We start from the raw sequence: 27,772 nt of genomic DNA, 5'->3' as shown, positions 1-27,772 counted from the left end.
ACCCCAGCCAGCCGACCAAAACCTCTGCTTGGAGAATACAGTTTAACTGGAATGAGCTGGTTTGGGAATATAGATGTTTAAAGGAACTGACTGTGTTGTTTTTTGTACATGTAAGAGAGCAGAGGACAACCTTATTTGTAGATAAGTTTTTTTGTGCACAGAACTGTAAAAAAAAAGACGGACTGTATGGAAACATTGGTGGATAATACGTTTATGAATGTTAAACATCCAGGTAAGCAAATAGAGTAGTATAATTTAAACTTTACATCTGGATAAATTTCGATAAAATCGGACGTTTCGGGATAATGTGTGATATTATAAGAAAAATATACAACATTAACCAGTGAAGGTAGAACTAGGAAGACAATATTTGTGAGCAAATGCAAGATGTTAGCGAGCTTCAAAATCCCCCCCTGGATAACAGGACTCCCAAAAATCAATCCTGTTCAAAAATGAACCATGCAAAAATTCATCATTCCAAAATGACATCTAGATTCTAGACAATTATGAAATCTGACTCTGATCGCATATGCAAAACATACATGTAGTCTCAATCTACCCCCGTCTCAGTCTATCTTTAAGTGGCAGTGGGGACCTCTAGCAGCTAAAGTAATCATTGCAGTTCGACAGTGCATAAACATGCCATTGAGTGAACGAGACCAGCTGTAGTACTGACAGTGATTAATAGGGGCCGCTTTTGATCCATACAGCGAAAGCAGATTGCTTTTATAATGTCAGAACTAGGAGGGAATTATACAGGCGGGTTGACCCAAAGATGGAAACAAGTAAACCAAAGACTATGTACACTTTGCCATTGAGGCATATATTGTTTTAAATTGTTAAACCTGATAGTTGCTATCCCTGTTTGTGAAATATTTTAAAACAAATGGAGCTTCTCATTCTTGAATGTACAGTCCCCATTACAGCTTTCTCAGCATTCGTAGCAGTAAAACTCATCAACTGTCTTATAAGAGAGCTGCCATGCAGAGCTTCATTTTGACATGTTGTAATTGATGAATCCCAAAGAAGGTATTGTAATCATAGAACCATGAACTAGTCAACATGTACATGTACAATATTTACATACAAAATACATTGGGTTGAAGATTTCTTCGTTGCAGCATAACATGGCATCCTACAACTGTCAAATTTATACAAGCTTCATTTCCAACACATGATTCAGAATAGATAGGACTGTGCAATACATCTGAAGTTGATTTTCAGCGTAATGAATATGAATACACGATAAGGTATACAAGACTGAATGTACCTGCAGAAGTAAGTTTGATAGCAATATCAGTTACATGTTATACAGGTTTTGTATCTTACACACACACACATTTACGTTTCACAAAACAAGTAATCTGTACAATATACATGACTTGTGCATTCATCTTGCCTTCATTTATCATCCTCCCTGAAAGGGGGCGCTCTTTGCTGTTTTGGTGATTGTCCGAGTTTTTAACGATGTTCGCTCCGTTAGCATGGTCTATTCAGTTCCCGGCAAGATCACGACAAAAAAACTGGTTAGTGATTTAATATACGTATACGGTTTTCTTACAGCTCGATCATATGTCTTTAAAACAAGTGGTTAAGACAAAACACAAAAGACTGGAAATAATTAGTACATGTAGTATATACAGACAAATGTACATACCGGATTAGCATTCAACAGACCTGCAGATATTGTTCACCGACGTCTTTTAATGGGAAAAATTACACCATGATAGTTATGACTCCAGTAGTGGAGTCAATAGGTCTCGTTTAGTATGTACACGTAAAATGTAAAGTATGTACATGTAGTTTTGATACAGCTATCTCCCTTCACAACCGACTGGCGCTCTGTGAACGGTTTGAACGGGTGTCGTCGAAGTCGTCGTCGACGAAGGAGGTCTCCTGTGAGGACTGCCCGTCGTCTGTGGCGTCGACGTGAACCTGCACCAGCTCGTAGCCCTCGGGAACGAGAACGGACGTGGGTCGGCTGCCCTGCCGGCTACAGGTGGAGGACCGCCTGGAAAGGGAACACGAGGTGGGGTACCCTGGGAGGCCAGACTAGAACCGGGCCGCTAGCGATTCCCTTCGGCGGCCCAAGACAGTCAGCCCGCCCGTTCTAAATTAACGCCCCGGGGAGTTGTAGCCCGTGGAGTGGACCGCGTGTTGGTAAGGGCCGGTCAACTCTCGGCCTAGAACTTCCCCGGTGCATCAATTTGTATCGGCGGGCTTGGAGCTCTGGGCCGCTGAAGACACCGGCTAGAAGGACCGGCTAAAAGGCCCGATAAACAGTCTGGTTCCCAGGGTAGAGGTAGGGTGATTCCATCCAGAACAGTAACAGCGCAGATGAAAGGAGCTAGCTACAGTGTGTGGTTGATTTTGATTCAGGGGAAACAGGTTTTTAAAGATCAATATTAAATTGAAATATTTAACTGTGTCGGCCAGTTGATTACAACCAGAAATGATTATCAGTTATCAATTGTATACATCAACTAATCATGAAGGTTTATTGATATTACACGTCGTTCAGAGATTATCCAAGAGTGAAATTAAGCCTATAATTTTGTAACCGTCATAGCCATACCCTGTAGCAATGCTTAATGATAATTCGACAATTAGAATTCATTAGAAAAGGCAATAGATGACTATTCTGGGCTGACAGGGTGGTTCGAGTGGCGGAGGAGGTCTGTCAAGTCAAGAAGTCATCTCATAGACATACGTTGAAGTCATGTGTTTTTTTTAATGTAGTGAAACCCTCAGAATACCGGATATTTTCTCAAAAGAGATGAGATTCAAAGATGCGTTGTTCTTACCTCATTTGAGGACCTCCTCCCGGCATTGCCCTGTTGGCTGTCGGTACCGCCATGAGCCTTGTACCCGGCTGCGGGGTGTACTGCACCCGCCGGAACCTAGGGGGCGCTATCGGCGGGGGCAAAATCATCCCGTCGTACGGATTCATGTACTGCCTGACCGGGATGTAGCGTACTTTGGAAGACATGCTCCTGCGATGGATAGTAAAGGTCACATAGCATCAATTATTGAAAAGGACGTTTGAAAAACCAATAGCTGAAAGATCGGACTGAAGGCAGTAATCCCATTGACCTCTTATGCAATAATGTTTTTTAGCTTTTCTGATTTATCAGAACTATGGTAATATTTAGATGTCAATAAAAATCGGACTTATTTGTGTATGAAACTATGGATAATGAAAGCAGCCGTGATCAGACTATAAGAGATCATACAATAGGTACCGTGACCCTCGACATTGGCAATGCCAGAACATACTCGTATACCTGTTAAAAGGCACCCCAGAAAAGTTTGGCCGGGGCCCGGGGTTGTGGCAATGCTAGAACATACCTGTTAAAAGGCATCCAGAAAAGTTTGGCAGGGGCCCGGGGTTGTGGCAATGCTAGAACATACCTGTTAAAAGGCACCCCAGAAAAGTTGGGCCGGGGTCCGGGGTTGTGGCAATGCCAGAACATACCTGTTAAAAGGCACCCCAGAAAAGTTGGGCCGGGGCCCGGGGTTGTGGCAATGCCAGAACATACCTGTTAAAAGGCACCCCAGAAAAGTTGGGCCGGGGCCCGGGGTTGTGGAAGCGTGGCGGCAGGGTGGACGCTCCGGACGGGACTCTCCCGTTGGGGATCGGGCCGGGGTGGCTGGGTGTGCCCGGGTTGTTAGAGTTCCCCGGGTTGCCGCTGTTGGTAACTGCTCTTGCTGCAGGGGAGTCCTGGCTATTCGGCTTATTTCCTGCTTACGGTTTAAAGGCAGGTAGGTAGAAATAAATACAAGTCGTTAGTTTCTCAATGGAAAATATCACAGTCGGAATATGAACAAGAACGAACCTCAAACGGAAGGTCTTGTTTCCTCATGTGAATAATCATTGCAAAGATGAAATACCAATAAAAGGACTGTGCAAGTGTTGTGCAGCAAAGAAAATATGCCAAAATTGCTTCTACTAAGAGCTGCCATGTGCAAATAACTGAAGACATCTAGCGCAGGACTAGCTTAAGCAACAAAGGCGATCAGCTGGAAGCATGTACAGTACAGACATGACCAACATACCCCATTTTTTCAGCGCCGGACCCGCTAGTACAGGACAGGAAAATGCAAGCAGGGTAAGAAGGCTAATTACTGATACTGCATGTAATATGCCAAATAATCTTCGAAGACCTTTGGGAATGAAATTTCTTTGGCATATTACACGCATTTCAGCAATTTAACATTCCTTACCGCTACGAGTGTCCATTTATTAGACAAGCCGCTAAAACATGAAGCTGCGAGGTTTGGAACAGTCACATGGCAACAGCGATTGCACCAGCGCTTGACGCCGCTGGGAGCGTCGTTATATTATTGAAAGTCTGACAGCAAATAAACCAGTCACCACATACTACCGCTACATGTACTAACTTATAGAGGGATTCATCCATTGTTAGGACATCAATTATCTTACGACATACAGCAAATAAGATATGAAACAGATAACAAAAGACATCTGGGCTTGATAAGGATGGATGATAATTACCTCTATTAAAGAATGAGAGTCTGCACACTTACATACATAACAAAAACCCATTGGGACTATTGGAAAAGAGATTAAGTAATATCATTATCGCACTGATAAAACTGTAAAATTCTATTGTGTTGTTTTGAACTCACCAGCCGACATTTCAAACACTTTCCTCTTTCCTTCTGTTCTTTCCTGTGAAGCAAGAAACAAAAAAGACGAGGTTGTTTCCTCAAAAAACAGTGCAGGAGCAAACATCACTCGTTTTCTTTATTGAACACGTATACAGACACCTAAAGTTTTTATATGGATTTCTAAACATGTCTACATGAAGCATATTAATCTGATGGTTCCCTTTTGATTCCAATAAAGGATATGCCGGTTCGTGTACATGTAGGGTACTTACATACTCCAGCTGCATTCTGAGGTCGTTGTTTGCTTCCTTGTACGCATGAACCATGGACTGGAGATAATAGATAGCCATACTGGAGGAGAAAGATGCAGTTATGGATGATAGATGGTATATTGTTCTGACAACACTCTACATTCAAGGGTTTTGTCCTTTTTTGATAAAAGAACTTTAACAGTTAAATTAGTCGTTTAGATTTCTTTCCTTTCAAGACAAACGTAGTTTACTTTGTGTCATACTTTTTACAAACTTATAGAATATGTCCTTAATTTGATTGGAATAGATGCGAGCTGAGTGCCAGGGCTCTCTTTTCCTATAGTAGATTACCACTTCCTTTCTAGTCTTTCTGCGCATAGAGGAGTTTTACAAGGGGAATGTGCACTAAATCTTTTCCTTTTTTATACCCAAACACCAGTCATTGTTTAATTCATTGTAGTCAATGTAGTTAAGACAGCAAATGTTGTTTCCATGTACCGATTTAAATCGTCAATCATTACCATGACTGGTCATCGGTCATCGAATGACAGGAGAGAACTCACGACCCAGTAATGTCCCCCAATTTGGCCAAGCACACTGGTCACCCTTACTCTCCTAAGCATATGCACTCTATGGCTGTAAACTATAATGGACAGAGATGCATTGACCTAGTGACCTACATACGACCACGTCCCTATGAGTAGTTAGTACTTACACCAGTAGCATGATGACGGGGATGATGATGCCGGCTGTACTCATGTAGCTGAGGACTATGGTGAACCAGCCGGGGAAGCTGTTCTTTACTGTCTCCGAGATGATGTCAAACATGCGACGGCGACCGCTAAGCAAACAAAAAGAGAACACAAGCTGGTACATGGTATTCTAGGCCTGTATTCCTCTATGTGTGCGTGTTCAGGGGCAGGGCTGTATACCTGTGCGTGGACGGCGTTCAGCACCAAGGATAGATGCCATGAAGGCTAAGCATAGCAAAATTGATACGAGCCTATGGAAACACCAAACATTGCATGAAACATCTTCGTTCATTTTGCAGTAAGTTTAAAGTGATGACGTTTGTTCTTTTCCTAATGTAGCGCACGTGTACATGGCACGAAGTTGGTTTCGAGATTGACTTCACCATTTGAGTTAGGAATAAAATAATAATGGTGTCCGTCTGAAGCTATGTAAATGATTGAAATCCCCATTTAGCGGAAAACCATCCATTGCAAACGCCCTGATTCTGTCATCCCGTACAAGTGCTCTAATGACCTTTGGTTTGTTTTAAGAGGTTTTCATGTTCCCTTCAATCGCTTCTTGGGACCCCTAATTTGTACAAAAAGATTGATAGGGGGTGAGAAGTGGATTAGAAAGGGGCATCTTGCTTGTGACCTGTTAGTGAGTCAAAGTCAGCTCTGCAAATACAAGGCAGGGGTCTGTTTGTGAGTCATGTTGTGTTTCGCATCTAAATGCTCACGTATATCATATATCTGTTCAAAAGTGATGGCCGTATAAGAACATACACAAAGTGCCATAACACAGGAAGGAGGCTAGAATCCCTATCCAATGCGCGCATGCGTAGTACCTATATGCAGCAGACATAGTAGTCACTTCATTTATAGTAGTGATAGTTTTCCCAGTCCAATTTTGTAATGCATTATTCTAGATAGAAAATTGCTGAATAGAGGGGGGAAGACCTGTGCACCATACACGTACAAGCATACAGACCTGTCCTTGGTGCTGAACACCATCCACACACAGGCGTACACACCTGTCCTTGGTGCTGAACACCATCCACACACAGGCGTACACACCTGTCCTTGGTGCTGAACACCATCCACATACAGGCATACACACCTGTCCTTGGTGCTGAACACCATTCACACACAGTCTAAACAGTCCACAGTGTCTTGGAGGTTCTACCGTAATAAGTTGATATTGTTTACCTAAACGGTCCACAGTTCCTGGAAGGTTCTATAGACACCATGACGTAGCCCGTTGGGAGCATGCTCAGAAACAACATGATGAGCAGTAGGACGAAGTAGAAGTTGTTGGATCTGGAGGCGCGGAAGACCCGCTGGTGAGGCGTGTTACACATGATGACCGCCCAGCTCCGGAAATACATGAGAGCGATCAGCTTCAGAACATTCAGCAGGGGCAGACATGGAGAGAAGAACGCGCCCATCCTGTTGGAACATAGAAAGATTAAATCATACATTTATACGTGTTTTGGCGACAAACCAAGTAGACGTTTTGATCCATAGAGAACAGGTCCCAGCGTCAATAGCAAATCGTGACACTGTATGCTTCATCATTTCACTTTAGGACACAAACTGGCATTGTTCCATACACACTGGGGGGTTCAGGTCATAGAATGTGGTATCAAGACAGGTCGAGTACGTTTATTTGTGACTTGAAGCTAAGACGCTGTAATGCACGCATGGTTATCAACCTAAGAGAGGACATACCAAAATGCCAATCTTAATTAGCTGTATATAGTAAGCTGAATCATGTTTTCATGGTCAAGTGTACTGTAATTCCACAATGACACGTTTGTCTCTGCTGTCGGTCTCCAGATGTAACATGATTTGGAGAAATATTACTTTCACTCATGCATGAAATCATACTTACATGACGAGAGACTGCCATCGGAGACGGTCATGTTTCAACAGTAATCAAATTAAATCAGTGCGCACTTGTGTGGTTGCCACAACCAAAAGAAACCTGTGCGTGCATTGTATTTTGTATTTCAAACAATACCATCTCACCATATCATCCCTTGGTTGTAGATTAAATGCAGTACGTTCTCTGCTACACCAAACTCGCCGTATCCGGGCTAAACAAAATACAAAACTATTATTAGAGAAAGCGACTGCATGTCTCAATGATTTCACTAAAGAAAATTGAGAGGGGGTGGGCCACCGCCATTGTCGAAGAAAAAAGATGAAGCAGCACTTACCAGGGAGGGTCTGAAGGGGTTTTTGATGAGGTTTAATACTCACTATTCCCCCTTCTAGATCCCAGCACCAACAGTAGTTAGCAAACCTCACAAACAGCCCTCGTAGGAAGTCGAAGATCAGGGCGGTGACTACTGTGGCAATCATGTCAAACACGGAGAGCTTGAACATTTCCTGCGGGGGGAGGGGGGTGCTCAAAGACAACGTTAGTTGAAACAGCCTCCGAAATGTTGATTTTGTGTGAGACAGTCTTTTACTATCAACTATTTCAAGCAATTTGTATCAACTCTAGCAAGTAATTTCGGAAGTCCAGAATCGTAATAACGCACAGACGGTTTCTATACTTTGGGCCGTTATAAGTTCTTTTCACCAGCTATTGGTCATGAATACAAACACGAGTTATAGATAATTTTCTACTTAAACCAACCTAAGAATCGTTGTGAAGTACACAGAACAGTTCAACTTAATTTTTGTAGGGCTAACCCTTTGTAATAGCATTTGGCTAGTTGGGTAGCCCTGGCTGTACTTTTTACAGTCGAATAAATCAAATCAAATCAAACAGTTGAATTTGTGCACAACCTATATTGCTTTTAGGACAGTCTCTAGTGCGCGGACTTGTCTTGTATTTAAATGTCTCAAAAACATGTCATACGTGTTTATAATCACTATTTTCCGTACCTGTCCGACGATGGTTTCCCAGCATTGCTCCTTCACTCCGGCTCTCGCGGTCAGGACGTCCACGAGGTCTGTCTGATTTTTGTGGGACAGAATGTCCGTGATGACGTCCTGAATGTGCTCGGCGACCGTGATGTTGTGCTGCGTGGTGAGCGAGACGTTCATGGAAACGTGCTGAAGCGTTTCCAGCGCCGTCCGGGCTTTCCTAGCTTCTTCTGCCTTTACATGGATAGTCACAGCAGATATTGGTATCCTAACGGTCGGCGGCGATTCAGTCGCTCCAGGCTGGCCAACTCGGAGGTTTATGAACAATTCACAATGTTGTGATATGCTGACGATTCGAATGAAGCTGATATATGATTTGCTCTTATCTGTAAATCCATAAGATTGTACGTTTCTAGAGCTTTAAACCCATGTGTTCTTGGAATGCTTCACAATGGCCATGGTTTTGACTTTTGTGAGGTGGATGAAAATGTGATCTGGAGACGTATATAAAAGAGAACTCTTTTCTACATTCCACGATTTCTGTACGTTTGTGTCTCCAGTGCCCAAACAATGAACGATTTTACAGAAATATATACCCAAAACGTACAGCATTTTATTTTATTACGATAACAGTGTCACTTTATACTGGTCCATACAATGGGCTTTGTCACACTGGATTAAAAGTAACAGCGAACTCGAGGCAGTATCGTTTTCTCCTCTTACACCCATTGTATATAATTCCTCCGTCTTGGAGGTATGCTTTATTGTCCAGTGATAGGGATATGCACGAAATAAACGTAATCTGGTATGGTGATGTAATCTCCGAGTGAACCAGACCTGTGCGAATGAATCGACGTTGACTGTTAAGCTACCAGTTTCTGCTCTTTACATGTAACAAATTAGGGCCGTCCAACACCATCTCTTTAATCTGTTGCTCAACGGTACTTTTACCATGCTGCGATAAGATGTTGTAAGAACGGGATTTTACTTCAACTGAGTGAAGATAATGAAGGACGGTCCTGGGTTAGGCGAAGAAAATATGAAGAAAAGCCGGACATGCCGGGTGCGTTTGCCTGCAGTATGAGCAAAGCAGCTTCTGCAATACCTTCGTCTGGCATGCTGTGAAAGCTATGCAAAATAGCCGCCATGCCCTGCAAACAATACTTTACCATGATATGTTAGTCCTGGGATGCTACATGTAGGCTACAGACAAAAGATATAGGGACAAGCGCACATAGTCTTTAACCAGCATCTATAAAGTTAAGCAAATGTATTGCTACAGCTAGATGCGCTATTACCACAGCACAGGCATCATCAGTATAAATCCGGAGCATGAACAAAAGGATAGCCAATAACGCTGAATAAAGACCTAAAGACCTGAAGAACTAAATGACATTGCCATATCACAGCATCAACATACACTTTTGGTTTTACGTGCATTAACATTGCCTTTCATGACCAGACGGCTACTCTATGTAAACAAGCAGAAGCGTTACTACATGGAACATGGCGAATTCTATGAACAATCAACATTTAAAAGAATATCAGGATTTAACCAAAATATATTTTAGTTTGACAAAAAGCTGACCTGCAATAGATAAAAACATCATGTTAGAGATTACCATGATCTTTTATATTAGCTACGAAAACTACTCATAAGGAAAACACACAGAAGTTGTCAATGACACTGTTGCAGAAAACCGGACAAGTTGTTTTCTTCTAAGACCATTTGACCTACCAGGTTATTGACTTTCTTGAAGAGCGCAATCATCAGTGTGTATAGGTTGCCGAGGTTGAGGACCATGATCCTAAGTAAAAACAAGATAAATCGTTACTCCTGAGTTGTAAATCCATACATCCAGCTATCGGTCGAATCAAGATCATCTCTGCGAAGCCAGATCGGTATCTTTACGTCACAGAGTCGGATATAGTTTAAAGGCCATCCTGTAGATAAATCCTTTAATCCTAAAGAGCTGACTTTTGTCACGTTTGCTTATTTCTACGTATTATTGACTGTAATGATGTTTACTACATATAGTACATGTAAAATGTTTTTTTCTTGACTCTTATCCGTGACCCGTCCACTTCGACCTTGTTGAAAAGCGGCCGTGTGGCTGAACAAGCATTTCGAAGGAAAATAAAAGCCTTGGCTTGACTTCACTTAAGCTTGACTTGACGTTTGTGTCCGAGGCTTGACTTGTGAAGTCGATTTGTCATGCTTAACGTTTGCAGCCTGTCAATGGCGGTTCTCAAAGGAAATACAGTAGAGCTCAAGGAACATTAGTCCAAGGAAATACAGCAGAGCTGAAGGAACATTGATTCCCAGACGACACTGAGTCAATGAGAAGGTCAATACAGCATCATGTCAACTCATATCTTAGATGAATTGCATGGCCATTTTCAATCACTCGCTTGAGCTGCAGTACAGGTAGAGGATTCGCATTACACTGTCGTCCTATTCATCACGTATACCACTGGTCATTGGGGAAAATTAGAATCATTTGCTATGAGAGGGCCAAAGTGAAATGCAATGAATTTTACTGTATGAAGCTTTTAGTTCATTTGATACTTAGCAATAACAATGGGGAGTCAAAGTTACTATCTCGAAGAAAGCATCGCGAGTCGGATATCTTTAGGCATATGTTCGTCGTTCTTCAATATGTATTTTTTTAGAAATACGTTTTTCACTTTATCGTAAGTAGACAAGCAATTAAGCTATCGATCAAGCGTGCTCTAGACTCTATGTTGCTCGCGAAAAATTCTTAGTTGCCCTTGTTTATCACTCGTTTAGGAATACCGCGTTTTGAATTGACGAAAGAAACATTTTTTTCGATACAAGTAGGATTGCTGGATGTAAGAGAATATCATTCAACAAATCATATTTTCTAACTCATTATAATCTGATTAACCTCTCTTTCACTTGTTTTAGGGCGTACTTCTTTCCTTGTTTAGCCTGGGTACCATCCTCCGTAGTAACCGCTGGCTCAATCTTTTCGTTTGCTAACCAAGGACTAGCAAGCGAAACGATTGAGCCTGCAGTTACTACGGAGGATGGTACCCAGGCTAGTCCTTGTTGTTTCTCCTGTAAGCTTGATTGATTACATGGCCCTACATATAGTAATGGGAAGCATGGCTATCGCGGGATACGGTATCGGAGGCATGCAGATTAACAATCTTTCAAGTTAAGTATCGATGACTCAACAAAGCCTCTCTCGTTCTCTAAGGTCAATACACATTCAAGCTGCAAACGCCGTGATTAAGTCACCAAGGTCATCGTTGCCGTTATAGAATAACGAAGAAGACGTAAAGGCACCCCCTCCCCTTGCCTCATACTTAGGTACGCTCATACCACTTGATAGCCAAAGTCTCGTATCTGTTACGTTCAATGCCATTTGACAAACCCTAGGTCTTCCACAAAAATGTATCATAAATGCATAACTCTTGATTTGTTTTTTCTTCAAATTCATTTCAGTATCACTAGTTAGCTATTTTCAGTCATCTAAATAATTTTCCTTAGGTTCCTAAGATGCCTTGATAATCATCAACGAATGACTTAAAAGGTCTATGGATGTGACGGAATATACGCGTCTCTGTAAGGAGAGTGACAGTTCAGCGACAATGAAATATATTCTTCATTTCATGTTTCGTGACATGTTACCTTTTATGCAGCATTTGGTAAGAGCTCTTTAGAGACTGAGTGCAGAGTTGTTACGTATTCACAGAGGATTAACAATTCACAACCTCCAAAGACTCTCCGGGGACTTTAGATCTACACTCAACATATGGGTATAGCTTCAAATGAATGTACCTTACAGACAGCTCTTGTAAATCAGCTACTTTTAAAAGCGGCTTGGGCACTGAGAAAAGCATAAAGCTGCCAGAAGTAGAAATATCACGCTAGCATTAAGTAATTTGAGTGTTATCTTTCAGGCTCACAGGATAGACTGATTGCACATTAGGTGATGAGTATTGCTTTACTCAAGGGTATCACTTCGACGTTTCGATAAGTCTTAGTATCACTTCGACGTTTCCATCGACGTTTCTTGATACATACAGTTGAAGTTTTTTGAAGGGGGGGGGGCAAATGTCTTGAATCCATACCTCGCCAACTGCCACCGTAGCATAGTTCGGGGATGGTACTTCTCCATCTGACCAATCAGATCAAAGAACACAGGGAAGACCATAGTGATGATTGACACCACCATAGACACCTGGAGCACGAGAGACACATTGATGTCATGCGGGGTCAAGGTTTCTAACAGAGTCACCGTGGCATGCTATAGAAAAACACGACTAAGACATCAGTCATCAATGTTATGATACTAGTACTGTGTGAACGAAGGTGCCGCCATTGGCTACAGTGCATCTTACTTGCTATGTATATACGACATTCATAGATGTGAAGTCTGTGTGTATTTGACTAAGATGCGAAATTATGTTAAAGATGTTGTTGAATTATATCTCACATGTATCAGTTTTTCAGCATGGTTCCATTTGTTGCATTTATCATTAAATAATATTTCTGCATAAAAATGCGTAGATAGATATTTGAAACAATCCTGAGATAATGAAGGTGATAGACAAAGAAGATATGGTAGAAGCAGTTCACAAAGAGGAAACATAATCAACAGACGGCTCATTACTACAACTGAATGTGAAAGAATGTCAAAATGTGTAGGAAGATGGCAGCATTTATCAATCCATTGGTTTGGCAGTGAAACACGTACAGCCAACTTTGTCCTACTAGCCAATGGTAATTACAAAGGGCTGGCCCTGGTATCAAAAACAGGGAAGTGGGATTTTAACATTAAAAAACAATTTAGCTAAACTACATGTATATACATATCGCGATCTGACAGAACCAGCGATTACACTGATATCGCGACAGAGACTCTCGTATAAAATTGTAACTACTTAGTCAGAAGATGTCAGTAGTTAGTAATGACCTCGTTCTGCTCCCACCATGACAGAGAGGCCGGGTCCATCTTCTCAAACAGCTCGGACCGTTCCACCACCAGCTGGATGGCGTAACCACTCCCCGCCAACAGGGTGATGATCATGAAGTTAGCCAGTATCCTCAGTAGGATGGAGACGTATCTACAAGAGATGGAGGAGTATTAAAGGAACTGTGATAAAGATGTATATCAAAGACCCCATTTTCATTTGATATAGGCCGTTCAGCGACCAAGATTGAAATTCCTATGATGTCTGATTTATAAAGTATGTTGTGAAAGACAACAAAACACACAAACGTTACAAAATAAAATTCCTTATCGATTATTCAAGTACTATTGAGAGTTTTGGTCGTTCAATAGTCATTACTGACATTAGTGCACTCAATGGTCCCCGCCTCAACGGAATGTTGTATAAATGCAACCACTTAAATGACTATGTAATTGATATTAAAATCCTTGATATTCTATTCTATCTTCGTTTGATATAAAAAAATCGTTACTAAGCGTAGCTATGACAAATCAACAACAAACGTTGCCACTCAACTTCATAACATTCAAATCTACCTATGACGGTGAACTTGACAAAGAAGACAAATCACCCAATGACAATGTAAATGTTGTAGTTTGGTAATGATTAGAAGATAAGGTTACAGTTAGTGTCATGAGTGTCATGCCACAAGAAAACATCTTTATCACTCACTTTTCCTTCTTGCTGGTTATTAGATCCGGGAAACGAAAGTACAAGTTAGTAATTATAGAGTTAGATGATTCACAACTATCACATTTGATAGTAGAGGAAGATGATTCACAACTATCACATTTGATAGTAGAGGATGCACAAAGAATATGAATGTCCCATCCAAAACATGCAATACATTTATATTGTACAGATTATTCAGCGCAGGTAATAAAATGCTCCATGTTATTGTTATGTGTTAATCTTTGGCACAGTAAAGATGATAACATACATGCTTCTTACGAAATGTGAGTTAACTGGCGGTTAATCTTTCTTAGGTTGAGCATACCTTTTTTCAACACGGCACTTTTCTTCCTCCTCGATTATTGCTTCCTAAAGAGATAAAAACATACGTCAGCGAAGCCAGGTTTGTCTTTCTTTAATTGAACAGTGAGCTTTAGGAGTTGGTTATCGAGGTGTAGGTTTCTTACCCTGAGTCCGGTGGTTATTGCCGCAAACTTGTTGTCGGCCGCCTCTGATTGGCCGATTAATGAGTCCCACCCGCAGAAGACTTTCCAGCAGAAGGTGAACTGGTCTTCACCGGTAGACAGCTTGCTCTGACGAGAGTTGTCTGCCATTCTGGGAGTAGGAAACATGACGATTAAACATCTAGCCTGGTAGCTATCCTACGGGCCTGGTATAGGAGTGTTTACCGGCCCCAGTCCTACTAAGCATCGACTTTTTTTTATGACAGCCAATTTTTTTCTGATGATGATGTGAGCTTTGGTAACTGGATTTCACCCCGTAAAAATTCCCAGTATGTAATAATTGCCCTTGGCGGGCAGGCAACACTCCCAATACCGAGAAGATCCAGAAAAGTTCACGATGGGTACCATGCTAATACATCCAGTCTGACCATCAAGATGGTAGTTGCGTGAATGATCCTAGTAACGTTACATGTACATAGATCTAAAATCTAGAGGAATACAAATCTGACGGTTGATCTGTGTGAATCGTGAACTGTTGGAATATCTAAATCTAACACGAAATATATAAACAATTCTTACTTTCTAAGGATGACTACAAAACTGTAGACAAAGCTCCCGATCCCGACCATGAAGTACGCCAGTGGTAGTTGGTACCCGCCCTTTCCTAAATACCTCCGATCGCTGTAGTAGCCGTAGAACAGTACGGAATGCTTGAGATAGCCCTGAAGAAAGGCGGGATGTTAACACAGTTGGTACAGGGTACTATCTTTCTTAGAATCGCATATTTAAGCTACAAGCACGTTCATCTGATGAGAAATGTTCTTTTAACAATTAGACAATCTAATAAAAGAAAATATGAAGGTTTGTCGGAAAATGTAGACTCACACCAAAATCCCAGATAGTGGCGATGTGCTGTGCCCTGTCGAGTTCCGGCTCTGGAACGGTTTTCCTGGGTACGGACCCGTAGGGGAGGCCGACGATCATCTGTAACGGCAGGGGTTGCAGTTTGAGGAATGTGGATTTTTAAACCCACTGTAGCTAGCACAGGGAAAAGTAGTCGCTAGACGTGTCTTCCATTGGTTTGCAAATCATGTAAAGCGTAAAACCCAAATTATTGTTTTATTATTACTGACACAAAGTTACTGTGTCAATGATGGTGATGATGCGGTATGATGACCATGTGTCAATAATAAACCTTATAAAATCTAATCTCTATGTCCCATTTCAAATCATCCAATGGCTTCTAGTGTTTGCTTTCTTTCCTCTGTATTTCCCTACAGAGGTTAACTGGACGAGTCGTATTGAACATCGCCAGCCCTCTGCGTCTTTTGGGAGTTTCGACTTAATCGTCACCATTACTGATGTATCCTTCGTGGTTACAACGATGTAAGCCGAGAGCGCGATAACTGCAGAAGTCAACACTTCATGAATATACTCCACTGAACTTGAAAATTAGCTATTTCCCACGTTCCCGTCCCTTATTGTTTGGGGGTTTGGAATTGGAATTGGAAGATCGCCAAGTACCAGTCACATAACAATGAAAAAGGGATATACATGGTACAGCTATCTGTTGTAGACCATATTTCTCTTCATAACAACGGCATAAGGATATACTGCTTTACGTTCTTGACTATATTTCATTTCATTTAAGGCGCAATAAGGGATGAGTTGCGGTCATTATCTGGTCCTCAAATATTCAATTTGGAAGAAGAGATATTGATTTTTCGGTATCTAAGTCCTGCAGAGGTGAACTATATGTTTCGAACAATATGCATACCTTAAATTTTGCATGGCCAGAGTAGAGGTTCGTCTTTGTCAATGACATGCTTGTAAATTTGACCTATTTGATGACCGTTAGGAGCATCTTTTAGGTCTTAATGCACAAAAGGTTATTGTGTTGTAGGTAATGGTTCGACTTGGTTATGTACTTAAGTTCGGGACCCCATATAGCTCTGTACAGACTACCTCAATCTTGAATGGGTGTTTTGTAATCATTCGTTGTGGTTCGTTTATCCCATTTCCTTAAGTTCTGTCACTTTGCTTCCAGAGTACGTGTTTAATAGACGCAATGTGAAACAGTGTACTTGGTAATTGTGGTCCTCCAAAATCAAATATTTCAAAATCAGTTCCGAATCAGGTTCCCCAGTCTAATATGTGGAGGGTTAAATGATTGGAACTTAGTCGTATTGACCGTTTTCTATAGATTTAAGCTATTCTGGTATTGTGTTATTATTATACACAATTGTATTAGTATCAAAGTTGACACTGTATGATGTAACGCAAACATGGTAAATTCAATTTTGCTATTCAGTTCACCGATCAACAAATTGTCGTACCGTACGCAGTACATTGAGACAAACAGATTGTTTTGTAGCAAAACTGTAACATTGTAAATCGTGAAACTACTTTTTGTACATGTAGAATCAGGTCCAAGAGAAGTAGCAGTACTAACAAATCATTTTCTACAGTTGTGAACATCTATATCATCATCTTCAAAACAAATTGTCCTTGAAATGGCGTTTATGAAATAACGCCTTGGTTTGTGAGTTTGCATCTATCTCTTTTGATGTATAGTCAGATCTGTGTTATTTGTTTCCGAGTGTTCCTATTGCATTACTATTACCTGCATACAGTATGCATACAGGGATTATTGAACAAACCGCTAATGTTGCATTAAGTCTCGATGACTCACTTCAACGGCCGTTAAAGTCTTTCCCACAGATCTAGAATTACCTGACTCTCACATTACACGTTGGACGGTTTTGTGAGAGAGACCGCGCGTGTGTTTCCCTGGGTGATTATGGCATGAATCTTCCAGGGATTATTAATGTCCACACGCGCCCCTGGTCGCCGGTGCGTGGTATCCACCAGTAGACTCTGTATCAGCAGGCGTGATAAATACATTCAATCACACGCTTTACGAGTCCCTGTGTGGAAGGGAACGACACCTGAATCCGACATTATCCTTTTGTTCACAAAAGTTTGCACCAAGAACGTGTCTCTTTGTGACAAATGTACCGTCTTCGTAGCTGAAGTACCTGAGTCAGACAATAAGACGTGCTATACTATACTGTAACCTTGATAGAATAAAAGACAAACTCCTTTAAGATTCACAACAAATGAAGACAGACTTACTTCAGACTCTTTGGTAAAACGGAAAAAGACACAATGTCTTATGCGTTTAGACAGACCCTCAATCAGAAAACCAATCTGTTTTTACATTTCATCATTACAAAAACGCGAGCAGAAACCGAATCCAGGTACTAGATTGATTATAGTACTCAAACGTCCTTGTAATTGTGTTTGTAAACTCTCCTTTGTTTTGTGACCTGTACTTAGCTCATCCAGGCTCATCAGGTGTTTAATGCCTGTTTTTTACAACATTCAGTATTATTTAGTGTTTTTTGTTTTTTTGTTATTGTAATATCAGAAATGAGTGCAAAGTGTTGCAAAAAGCAGGCCTAAAAACCGAGAATGAGATGGGTCCTTACATTTTCTTAGAGATTATACTTAGCCCAATGGGACAGATATGTACAGTAAAAGTGTTTATTCGTGAATTCATATATTCATTGATATTATCGATAAGCTTCTAACGGTAATTCTGGTCGTCTCGTGTTTTCCTCCAAGTCTTTCTTCGCTAAGGCCTCATGAGTAAGGTTTAAGAATGAGTCTTTCTTGGAACGGCGTCTCCAAGACGCCTTGGAAATGGCCTCTACTCAAACCCTCCATACAGATGCATCCCCAAGAGTGTGAAACGTCCAAACTGGCGATGGTAAACTGATTACCGTACTTGTTCTCTCCTGTCTTACGTTTCGCCCCTTGGTAGTCTCTCCAACGCAGCGCGAATGGATTATATTGTAGCCATTATTCGCGTCATATAACAATAGCCGGCCGCGGCGCCAAGGGCGGTTTCCAATTTCATACTACAGAGCCCTATTGGTGTACCGGTAGCGCTAAGTGAGATGAATACGCGATTGTAGCCGTTAATTTGAGCGTTAGATTGATGGTTATGACTCGCCCTTTACGCGGGTCTAACAGCAGATGTCCTGAGCCATTCCACATCAATCTCTCCTGTAAAAACGTTTGCTGTGGTAGCAAATCAGCCTAAAATGCAACGATAACAATGAAACATTTGGCAAAGATCAGCGATTCATTGGCGGCAGGTTGTACTAGGGACATAAACCAATTGGTGTTGGGAATAGCTCTTACGTAATGAACGTCCATTGTTTGACACTTGGGATGCTGAAACGTTACAATCACTGGCAAAAGTTACGTTCAAGGGACCATGGAAACATTTCCGTTCACGTAGTTAGGGTACTGTTTGTATGGTCCCCTTGAGATATGTCAGGGCAATCAGCTTCATTTGTATTCCATTTCATCTTCTTACGACCACGTAATAGATAAAGACTAATGGACGGCATCACTGACGTGCAATGTACGTGCCCAAACGGATATGCCCAGGGAAAACATATGTCCACTTAGTTATCACCGTGTCATTATATGGTAGGCCTGCACAACTTTGTATCAGTGTACATGGCCCCCTAGCAGCTTTTGGGGGAACAGTATGGGTATTTTTGTAGGAGACTTTGAAAGCGGGGACTTTTTTTCTCGAATGGGGAGTGTCACTGTGATATATTGTCATGATTTATAGTATGTAAATAGTTTAGGTGACAATTGACATAACAAGATGTTGGTTGTGCAAATCAGGGACGTACATCTACATGATTCTGATGACAACACGCTACGTTATTTGGTTGGCAAATATATAGATTACATCATGTCGATAGGCGTAAAGACCACTTACCTCAGGAAGAACGACGAAGGACATGGTGACGATGGACAGGACGATGTTGATCCAGAACAACCACCGCAGAAAGATGAAGTAGGACGCCACCACAGAGCCGAAGTAACCTGTGGATCAAGTAAAAACAGTCTTGTCATCAACGAATCGAAGTACCTGAAGATTGCCGCCTCTAAAGTAAACTCTAGCTTAATAAGACACTTTTGAGATGTTGGATAACACACAACCTTACATGGAATCCTTACAATGTGTTTAAAGATATAACAGTCAATAAGAAAACCTTGAGAAGTGGTTTGGCCAGAATCCTTCCATACAATACGTATGATATTGCTGCATGTTGCTCGATTGTTTAAGGTCCAGGTTTCTTTTCATCAATTTGTAGCGCTCGGTGGTATGTGTCCTGTCTGATTTTTAGGGTTTGAATGCTATTCTTAATAGTCAACTTCTCGATCGATAACAACACTTGCGAAAACGGGCAAGCCAACCGTACACACTCACGCCGTATCTTCAGAAAAGACGCTATAGCCGCATGTTCCCGTTTAGAACTTTATTCATGATCAAGCCCACATCCAGACTAGTTTCGCCTTGTGTGTGGCTTTATTAAATTTCTCGATTGTCAAAGGCTCGAATGAGCAAGTGCAACACTTGCGAAAACGAACACGTGTCTTCCGATAAACTAAACAGTATACTTTGTTTCCTACTATATGTCTTGCTTTCCTTGGCTATAGCAAACCCATGTAACTTGTATTGGCTATGTATATTAAAATCTAGGTTAGATGATCAGATACAGGAGGAAATGTGCATCTTCACTATTCTGTCTTGCTGTAATTGTCGCGTGCATACCTAGAGTTGCCGATAAACTCAGGAAATACGCTCTGTCTTTTGGAAGGTTATTGGACGATTTAAGCTGCAAGACGGAATCAGCGTGAAATTCTCTTGACAATGAGTACATTCTTCCCTGCTCTCTATGCACCCCTTTCCCTTTCCATGTTACATGGATTGATATTTCAGGAGCTCGAGGTTCAAAGACTACACTCTCCTAAGATGTATTTTGAAATGAGGAGGGGCGCAACTGTCACAGATGAGTACAACAACGTATTCTGCCTGTATGTATATGTCCAAATGCGCCAAATTTCATTAAAATACAGAAAAAATATAGGAATATACGAATTCAATGCCAAATACTAGAATATGGGATTCAATTTCAATATGTGTCTTATACGTAAAAATAAAAGTTATTTGATTCTTCAAACTCGAATGTCAAGGAGTCAAGATTTATTCTTTCATAGGTCTAAGAGGATGCTCATTAGCCTCACTTACAATCCAGTGCAGTACACACTTCAATTCTGCAAGAAAGATTGACTACTTTCGTTCCGTTATTTAGCAACTGTTCTGATAGGCTCCGTAAGAAATCCCTGTGTCAAAACTGGAGAGACAACTCATTAATCTGTTTCTAAGATTAATGAATAAAGAGGTGAATTGCTCAATGAATAAATAAAGCAGACTCATGCTAGACTGCTTCCGACAACGCCTCGCTAAGATTTTAGAAGTTGAATGTACTAGTTGTGACTAACCTCTGCTACAGCTGTGTTCGGGTTACAACTCCCTACCAGTTTTGCGATGGAATATAAAAAGCCTCACGTCTATGTTTGCCAACTGTTAAATGACAAATACTACATATTCTTCCTTTCGTTTTGGTGATTCTAGAGCTAGTAGTTATGTCCGGTATCTCAAACTTTTTTTGCAAGAGGAATAGAAATGCCATTTACGCCAGAGCCTTACAACCATCCCTTAACAGAGACGGGGGGCGCCATAAACTGTCTGCTTATAATCGAACCGCTCACCGAGTCACATGTTTCATCTGCATATCGTGACGTTACAGAACCGGTGGATTGCTCATTCCTTGACAAAGGCTAGAGTTGGACAGTCGAAAATTTGGATGAGTCCAATTTTTCCAACTTTGGTTTAGAATGTCTCGTATCGTAAGTGACATTCACTTCTACTGGGGCGCTAGCATTATCATTTATCGTTGCCTAACAAAAAAAAAAAGGAGAATTTATATCATTAGGAAACAAAGCAGAATCAATGCATGCAAGAATTTTATCCAAAACATAAAGTTTGCATGGCCTGGTAGGTTAAACCAACACAAGCACCACTTTGACCCTCCGCTTGGGAAGTCAATCCTATCTCTCTACTAACCATATGTGTTTTACGCGTTTAGTTCACTCTGGGGTGTAGCAAACAGTACTACAGATTTGTCATTTATAGTTGTGGTTTATAGCGGCCAGTTTTAGATCCCATCAATATTGATGCGCGAATAGTAAAAGCAAAAAGGTGCCTAAGACCCCACCACCGTTACGACCTCCAGCCGTGACACCAATCTGCATAATTCATTCTGACTCCAGCTTCCATCGATCGACTGTGGCGTGCGCGTTTTATGTGGATTAAGGTTAGAAAAGGCCAAAATGGTGTCTGTAGTAGGTTAAGAGCTACGATATTTATCAGTTATCATATCTGGCATGCTAGTCTCTGATCTCATTGAGAACCTTGTAAAAGTATAGCAGACAGTACTATAATGTGTACCCTCTAAATGGATGTAGGCAACTACTTACTTTCTATCATTTTGATCCGAGTTTCCCATGGTATAAAAAACGCTGCAAAGTTGGCCAGCTCCCTCTTCACTTTCCTCCATATCTAGAATCAACAACAATATTCTGCATAAGATATAAATACGTATGTCATTTTATATTTAGCACATGATACTATTTCCTAAGCGCTAATTAAAGTAATTATTTTACATGACATGACACAGATATAAATGTGTTACGTAAAGTCGTCTTAGCAAACTATGAACTCCTCTTTACATACCCTTTCTGTCGCCTCTTGGTAACCCCTTTTCTTAGACAGCTTGCCCTCATACCTAGATAGATAGTCCTGTGCCATCCTGCAATCAAACAATAGAGATAATGCATTTAACCCGAACAATAAAGCATATAAGCAAGATACATTCGTTATCCATTGCGTCTTCCAGTATTGAAAAATTCCATAGATACAGTACTAACGAAACATCAGAATGCTTTAAGGAACATTAACAGCTTTTTAAAATTTTCGCCGCAAAAATGGAATTTGTGACGGCTAGGGCAGTGATGAAAAAGTGGCTGAGAAAGTCACTTCAAATGATGTACATGATGGTGTGGCTTGGACATGGACTAACAAAATATGATAAAAAACGATCATTCAACGTCAAGAGTTGTCCAGGGAGAAGACCAAATTTACCGCGCAACAATATCTATTTCTACCATCTCTCCTCAAATGTGCCCTAAAGTTCAGCAAGTGTTCCCTTTGCTGTTTTGGGACATCAAAACCAATCAGACAAGTGATCAGTCCGGCTACAAGGTTAGGAACTTAAACTAGGTCAGGTCGTCGACTTGCAGAATGATTGAACTCGGGTATCGCCGGAGGGTAGCTTTGCGGCTGATTGTGAAAACAGAAATCAATAACTATTGAGACGGTTGGGGGGAACAAGAGGCAAACAAATGCACATTTTATAAAACCCTAGTCTTCATAATTAGCAACCCTGAGGGCACATATTGATATTCGTTGCATGTGACCTTGCTGTTGTAATTAGAACGGACTACAGTAGTGGGCAAATCTATCGTCTTGATTACTGTGACCAAACTGTAGGGGCCACAAAAGTCGTCCGGAACATACAAAAATGTATATCGTTCCGTGCATACGGGTTTGTACATGTCTAGCTCAGAGTCAGAGCGAAAAGAATATAGCATGGAGAAAACATTACTAGTATACACGACAAATCTGTATAAGGTATCTAACAAGTCTTTAAACATCATGTAAAGAGTCGTCAAGTTGCTCATTGTGGATCAAAGGAGACATCCATAATCAACCAATGAAAGACAGAGGATGCAGTCTGAAACGTTTGGCATGTTATAGACCTTCTCCATTCCTTTGCTTTATTTTGCGTAATGTATTATGTGTCTGGATGTCTAACCGCCATCGACATAGCCAGGGTGAATGATTGAGTTAAGGTGTGATACCTGAGACAACGGATCTTCTTCTTCATTCTCCAGGGTTGTTTCCTTATAGAAGAGATTATCTCTTTCTGTCGCTCTATGTTAATCAGGATCTGCTCTTCAGTCGCGTCTTCGTCATCGGTCGGCATGAGGAAGTCATCATCATCTCTGTGAAGATGATCATAACTTTAATACCTTTGACTTACAACTGTAGGTACGTATGACAACCTTTACAATTCTAAGAAACTAAATGTACTCCATAAGAGACTTTACTTTGTAGTATGGGATGAGACTATAAATTGCAATAGTACATGTACATTCTTTGATTAAATTCCTAACGCAGGCAATCTCTTATACTGTTCTGTATGTACAATGCAGAGGTTTTCACATGTCATTATTCTTTGTTCAAATTTATCCATTTTATCCATTGAGATAGATTCTGGTATGAAAGACGACAGACATGTATATAATGTATTACACATACCAATATATTTGGGACTTTCAATTAGAAAATGCTTTCTAGTTCTGAAAAAAAAGTGGTACGAATGTTTCGTTGTATGACATATACTGAGCTTTAGCCATGCAGCTGATGGAAGTGGAGACTAAGAATTGATGAAACATGACTCCGATCTACGAGAATGTCATATTGAGTCTATGTGTAACATGATCATCATTGTGGTGTAGTGTCATCATTTGATACAAGAACTTCGTTGAAACTTAAACTGTTCTAAAACCACGCGAGGTGATTTTATTCACGTCTCTCGTGAGCACATCAATCTTTGTTCTGATGAAGCACATACAAGTAGCCATGGTTTAACAAACCCCATGTATTGATATGCCATGGTGTGTTGTTAAGTATTGAAAGACGATTTCATGCTCAAGTATTCCAGACATGCATAGAAACCATTTTCCGCAAAACCTAGCGTTACCAACACATTTGGTGTCGTGTTTCAATCAACCATACAGCCCGTCTGTTGAGCAAAGCATTAAATTAGACACGAGTTCCCCCGCCTACGCTTAACTCAAAACAAACGTAGATATCCCGCTTTTAGGTGTGCCCCTTGGGAACCCTATTTACGTTTGGGACAGCGCTGCACATTAAAGAGAGACCTGTGGAATCAAACCATTATCTCATCATTTGTCGCTTTGCAATCTTTGTATAAATTGGATTCTGCCGCGCTTGGGCGACATAGCAACAAATTTAGGGCAAACCCTGCACTGGTGACTTCAAGGTCTGACGAACTTTATCAGTACGTCTGGCCGGGAGTGTTTCTGAAAAGCATGTTGTGTTACAGCTAGCGCCAATATGTTGATTTTGCATACCTTATCAAGCTTTGGGTACCTAAAGAAGAAGATCAGATAAGCAGGAAAATTGATATGGTGCCGAATACCACACAACACTGTATGTTACGTTCTAAATGTGATATTAGCAATAATCTTGATTCGCAAACTCATGCCATAAGGATAATTGCAAGGAAACATACATATACGAGAACGTAAAAAGGTTTAAAAATCTAGTCTATATATAGATCTATTTGATGTTTTTTACGTACACTCCTGGATGACGACTTCTTCTTTGGAGGAAGTCTCTAATTTATAGTCCACGTGTTTATACATAAAAGTCATAAAGTTATAAAAGGGGGTTTTGTGATTTTTTATATAAATGTAGTTTTCTGAGATTTTCTAGATGGTGAAAGCTCTGATAGATTGCGGTGATTGCTTACAAGATCATGTTTCTTTCTTTTATAAATCAGAGGTATTTTATTTTCCACTGCATCCATTGTACAATACTTGCACCGTCTCTCTTGAACCGGTAGCTTTTTATAACGTCCATTTTCTATCTCTAGTCAGTGAGCACATATTCTTGTCTCACAAACATTGGACCGCTTGTCAAATACCATTCTGGTATACATCTTTCCGATTAGCACGGTACGTATGTACTTCATACAGTACGATACCGAATTACTGCATCCGGCTGTCTTAGATTGCTTGTCTTAGACGTCTTGAACTTAGATAACGTTCCTCACATTTAAGACGCGTATTTACCACCACAGCCTTCCTCTGACACTCCTGTGACTACTTTAGACCTCTGAGGGATTCCTGTTGGTTCTCTGGGGAGACACACCAATCAGTATTGATGGGATTATCTAGTCCACTGGTAGCTTTATTTATTCATCTGTTTATTCACTAAGTCGTTTATGTATCTACGTTTGATGGCCATGGGATTCATGGATAATGTGTCGCATTACGAGGGCGATCTAACCGATATTTCCGATAACCATCAAGTAAGGGTGAGATTCATTATCCTAATCGGGATATCTACATATATATTTTAATGTATATTCATACAGGTGACATCAAACCAACAATAGACAAGACAAAGTAGCGACGAAGTGAAGTTGTGCAAAGCGTATCCACGCCGCAATTTGTACAGCATAAAAAGATATAGTACGAAACGATTTGAATAACAATAGCACTGCCAGAGAGAACAACATACATTGTACATCAAGATGTTGGCAGATATTTGTGACGCCATGTGCTGATATATGATGATTAAGCATTGCTTGTCGGTCTATTCAAGTGATTCAAGGTGAGTTGGTATTCCTCAGGCATCATCTCCGTCTTCAATTTGCTCGGAGGCCTTGGCAGGTGTGTGTTCTTTATCTTCCCCTTGATGAAGCTTGAAGTCCACGAACAAAAGACACCTCCGACAATTAATGATCCGGATTAAACAGCTTGCATGTTACAAGCATCATTTGACTTGAAAAGCATTAAAAGTCCCAGTCAAGCTGCTCAAATAGGATTCATTAAATGGGACGACTTTGCAAAGGAACGTCGGGGTTTCCGCGTGTAGAATTACATCGTGAAAGATCCGACCTAATTCGGCCTATCTGTGCTACATTATACATTCTCTCCGAGATCGATGCCTTAAGTTTCAACCATCTGTTCTATGTGGCGTCGAGGAACGGCTTTCTTTATGATGACATGTTGTATCATTTGACAGATTATCATTCAAACGGGCCATATGATGATAGCTCTATTCTTACCACCGCTACAGAATTCTCATGCAGATTAAGTCTAAATCTAACACGAGATATTTAGATCTAGTACGAGCTTCACAGCGGAAAATTGAAAACACAAAAAAATATTCGACTATTGTTAAAACGTATTCTTACCACCCATGGAAGAGTTATGTACTTAATTTTCTTCAGCGCAAAGTGGGAAAGGTTTGGAAACTAGCTAGGCAAACCGAGAACGTGCGCGTTGATGCGGATATCAATTGTCTTTTATACCAGTCTCATGTAACTGTCTGGTATATTCAGGATTTAGTACATTCTAGATATGAAAGAATTCCATAAAAATTGCGATTGTCAATTCAAATGAAAGTGAAAGGGTACGAACAAAGGAAAATCGCGAAACTGTCTGGTATATCAGGCAGGATTTAGCGCATTCTAGATATAAAAGAATTCCATAAAAATGGTGATTGTCAATTCTAATGATATTAAAAGGGTACAGGAAAATCGCAATGATTTTTTTGTATTGCATTACATTGTGCAACATAAGCAGTTAAACAGTGAGTTGTGGTAGAAAACCATAAAATACAGCGGCCTCGACAAGTCCATTCACACTTGATTAATGTCCGTAGTAAGGATGTTTACACAAGACGATCGGGTTCGAGGCGCCAGCCGTGGTGCTGAAAGATTTGTAGCTCTGCAAAAATCATAAAAAGCGGCGTACCTTACGTTGTCGTCATTGCCGAACTTTTTCCGCAGATATTCCAGGTTCTCCCGTCGGCAAGCCCGGGCGGACATCGCCTCCTGTCCCGGGTACTTGTGGTCTAAGGTCCGCACGTTCATTCCCAATCCGTACAGAACAGGCATTTTCCAGAACTTCCCTATCTCACGAACGTCTTAGGCGCAAGAACATAGAGAAATGCAGCTTGAACGTGGTCCTTTCAATCCACGAGAATGTGTCGCGCCTACTGTAAACCAAAGATCCCTGCCGCTAATGATCAATCAGGACCGGGTATATCAGGGCGACAAGCCCGAGCGAAGACCAAGTACGGGTGCCTTTACGCTAGCGGAGTCTCCAACAAAACCAGCCGGCTCGAAACCAATGGAATCGCAATCCAGACTTGTGCGGCTCGCTTGAACAAGACGGATAGGGATAATCCATCTATTGACATAAGGAGGGTGTCTAGGTTACATTCGGGGGAAGCTCACACCCTTCTATCCGCCAATCCTTTAAAAGTCACCTCAGCTTCAATATAGACCCCTGCTCATTGGCCAAAAACGTGGGCTGATCGCCAAACGTTGCAAAATACGTT

General features: G+C 41.0%; 1 protein-coding gene across 1 annotated transcript; it reads right to left on the bottom strand.

Moving 5' to 3' along the window:
• Positions 1-1,647: 1,647 nt before the first annotated feature.
• On the bottom strand, positions 1,648-23,609 carry LOC136442105 (transmembrane channel-like protein 3). Its single transcript, XM_066438731.1, has 22 exons — positions 23,470-23,609; positions 22,283-22,358; positions 22,027-22,108; positions 19,418-19,524; positions 15,499-15,597; positions 15,193-15,335; positions 14,617-14,764; positions 14,475-14,518; positions 13,441-13,591; positions 12,596-12,705; positions 10,196-10,302; positions 8,513-8,880; positions 7,880-8,008; positions 7,646-7,713; positions 6,824-7,063; positions 5,599-5,724; positions 4,905-4,983; positions 4,651-4,693; positions 4,057-4,080; positions 3,540-3,741; positions 2,805-2,993; positions 1,648-2,011 (listed from the first exon to the last, which is right to left on the bottom strand). The coding sequence occupies exons 1-22, from the start codon at positions 23,592-23,594 to the stop codon at positions 1,825-1,827; spliced, it is 2,847 nt and encodes a 948-aa protein (XP_066294828.1). The 5' UTR covers positions 23,595-23,609; the 3' UTR covers positions 1,648-1,824.
• Between the last annotated feature and the right edge of the window lie 4,163 nt (positions 23,610-27,772).

This window comes from Branchiostoma lanceolatum, chromosome 9 (genome assembly GCF_035083965.1).
Source record: "Branchiostoma lanceolatum isolate klBraLanc5 chromosome 9, klBraLanc5.hap2, whole genome shotgun sequence".
In the NCBI taxonomy this organism is placed as follows: domain Eukaryota; kingdom Metazoa; phylum Chordata; class Leptocardii; order Amphioxiformes; family Branchiostomatidae; genus Branchiostoma; species Branchiostoma lanceolatum.
Note: the sequence above shows the minus strand (reverse complement) of the source record. Positions and strands in the feature narration are given on the sequence as shown.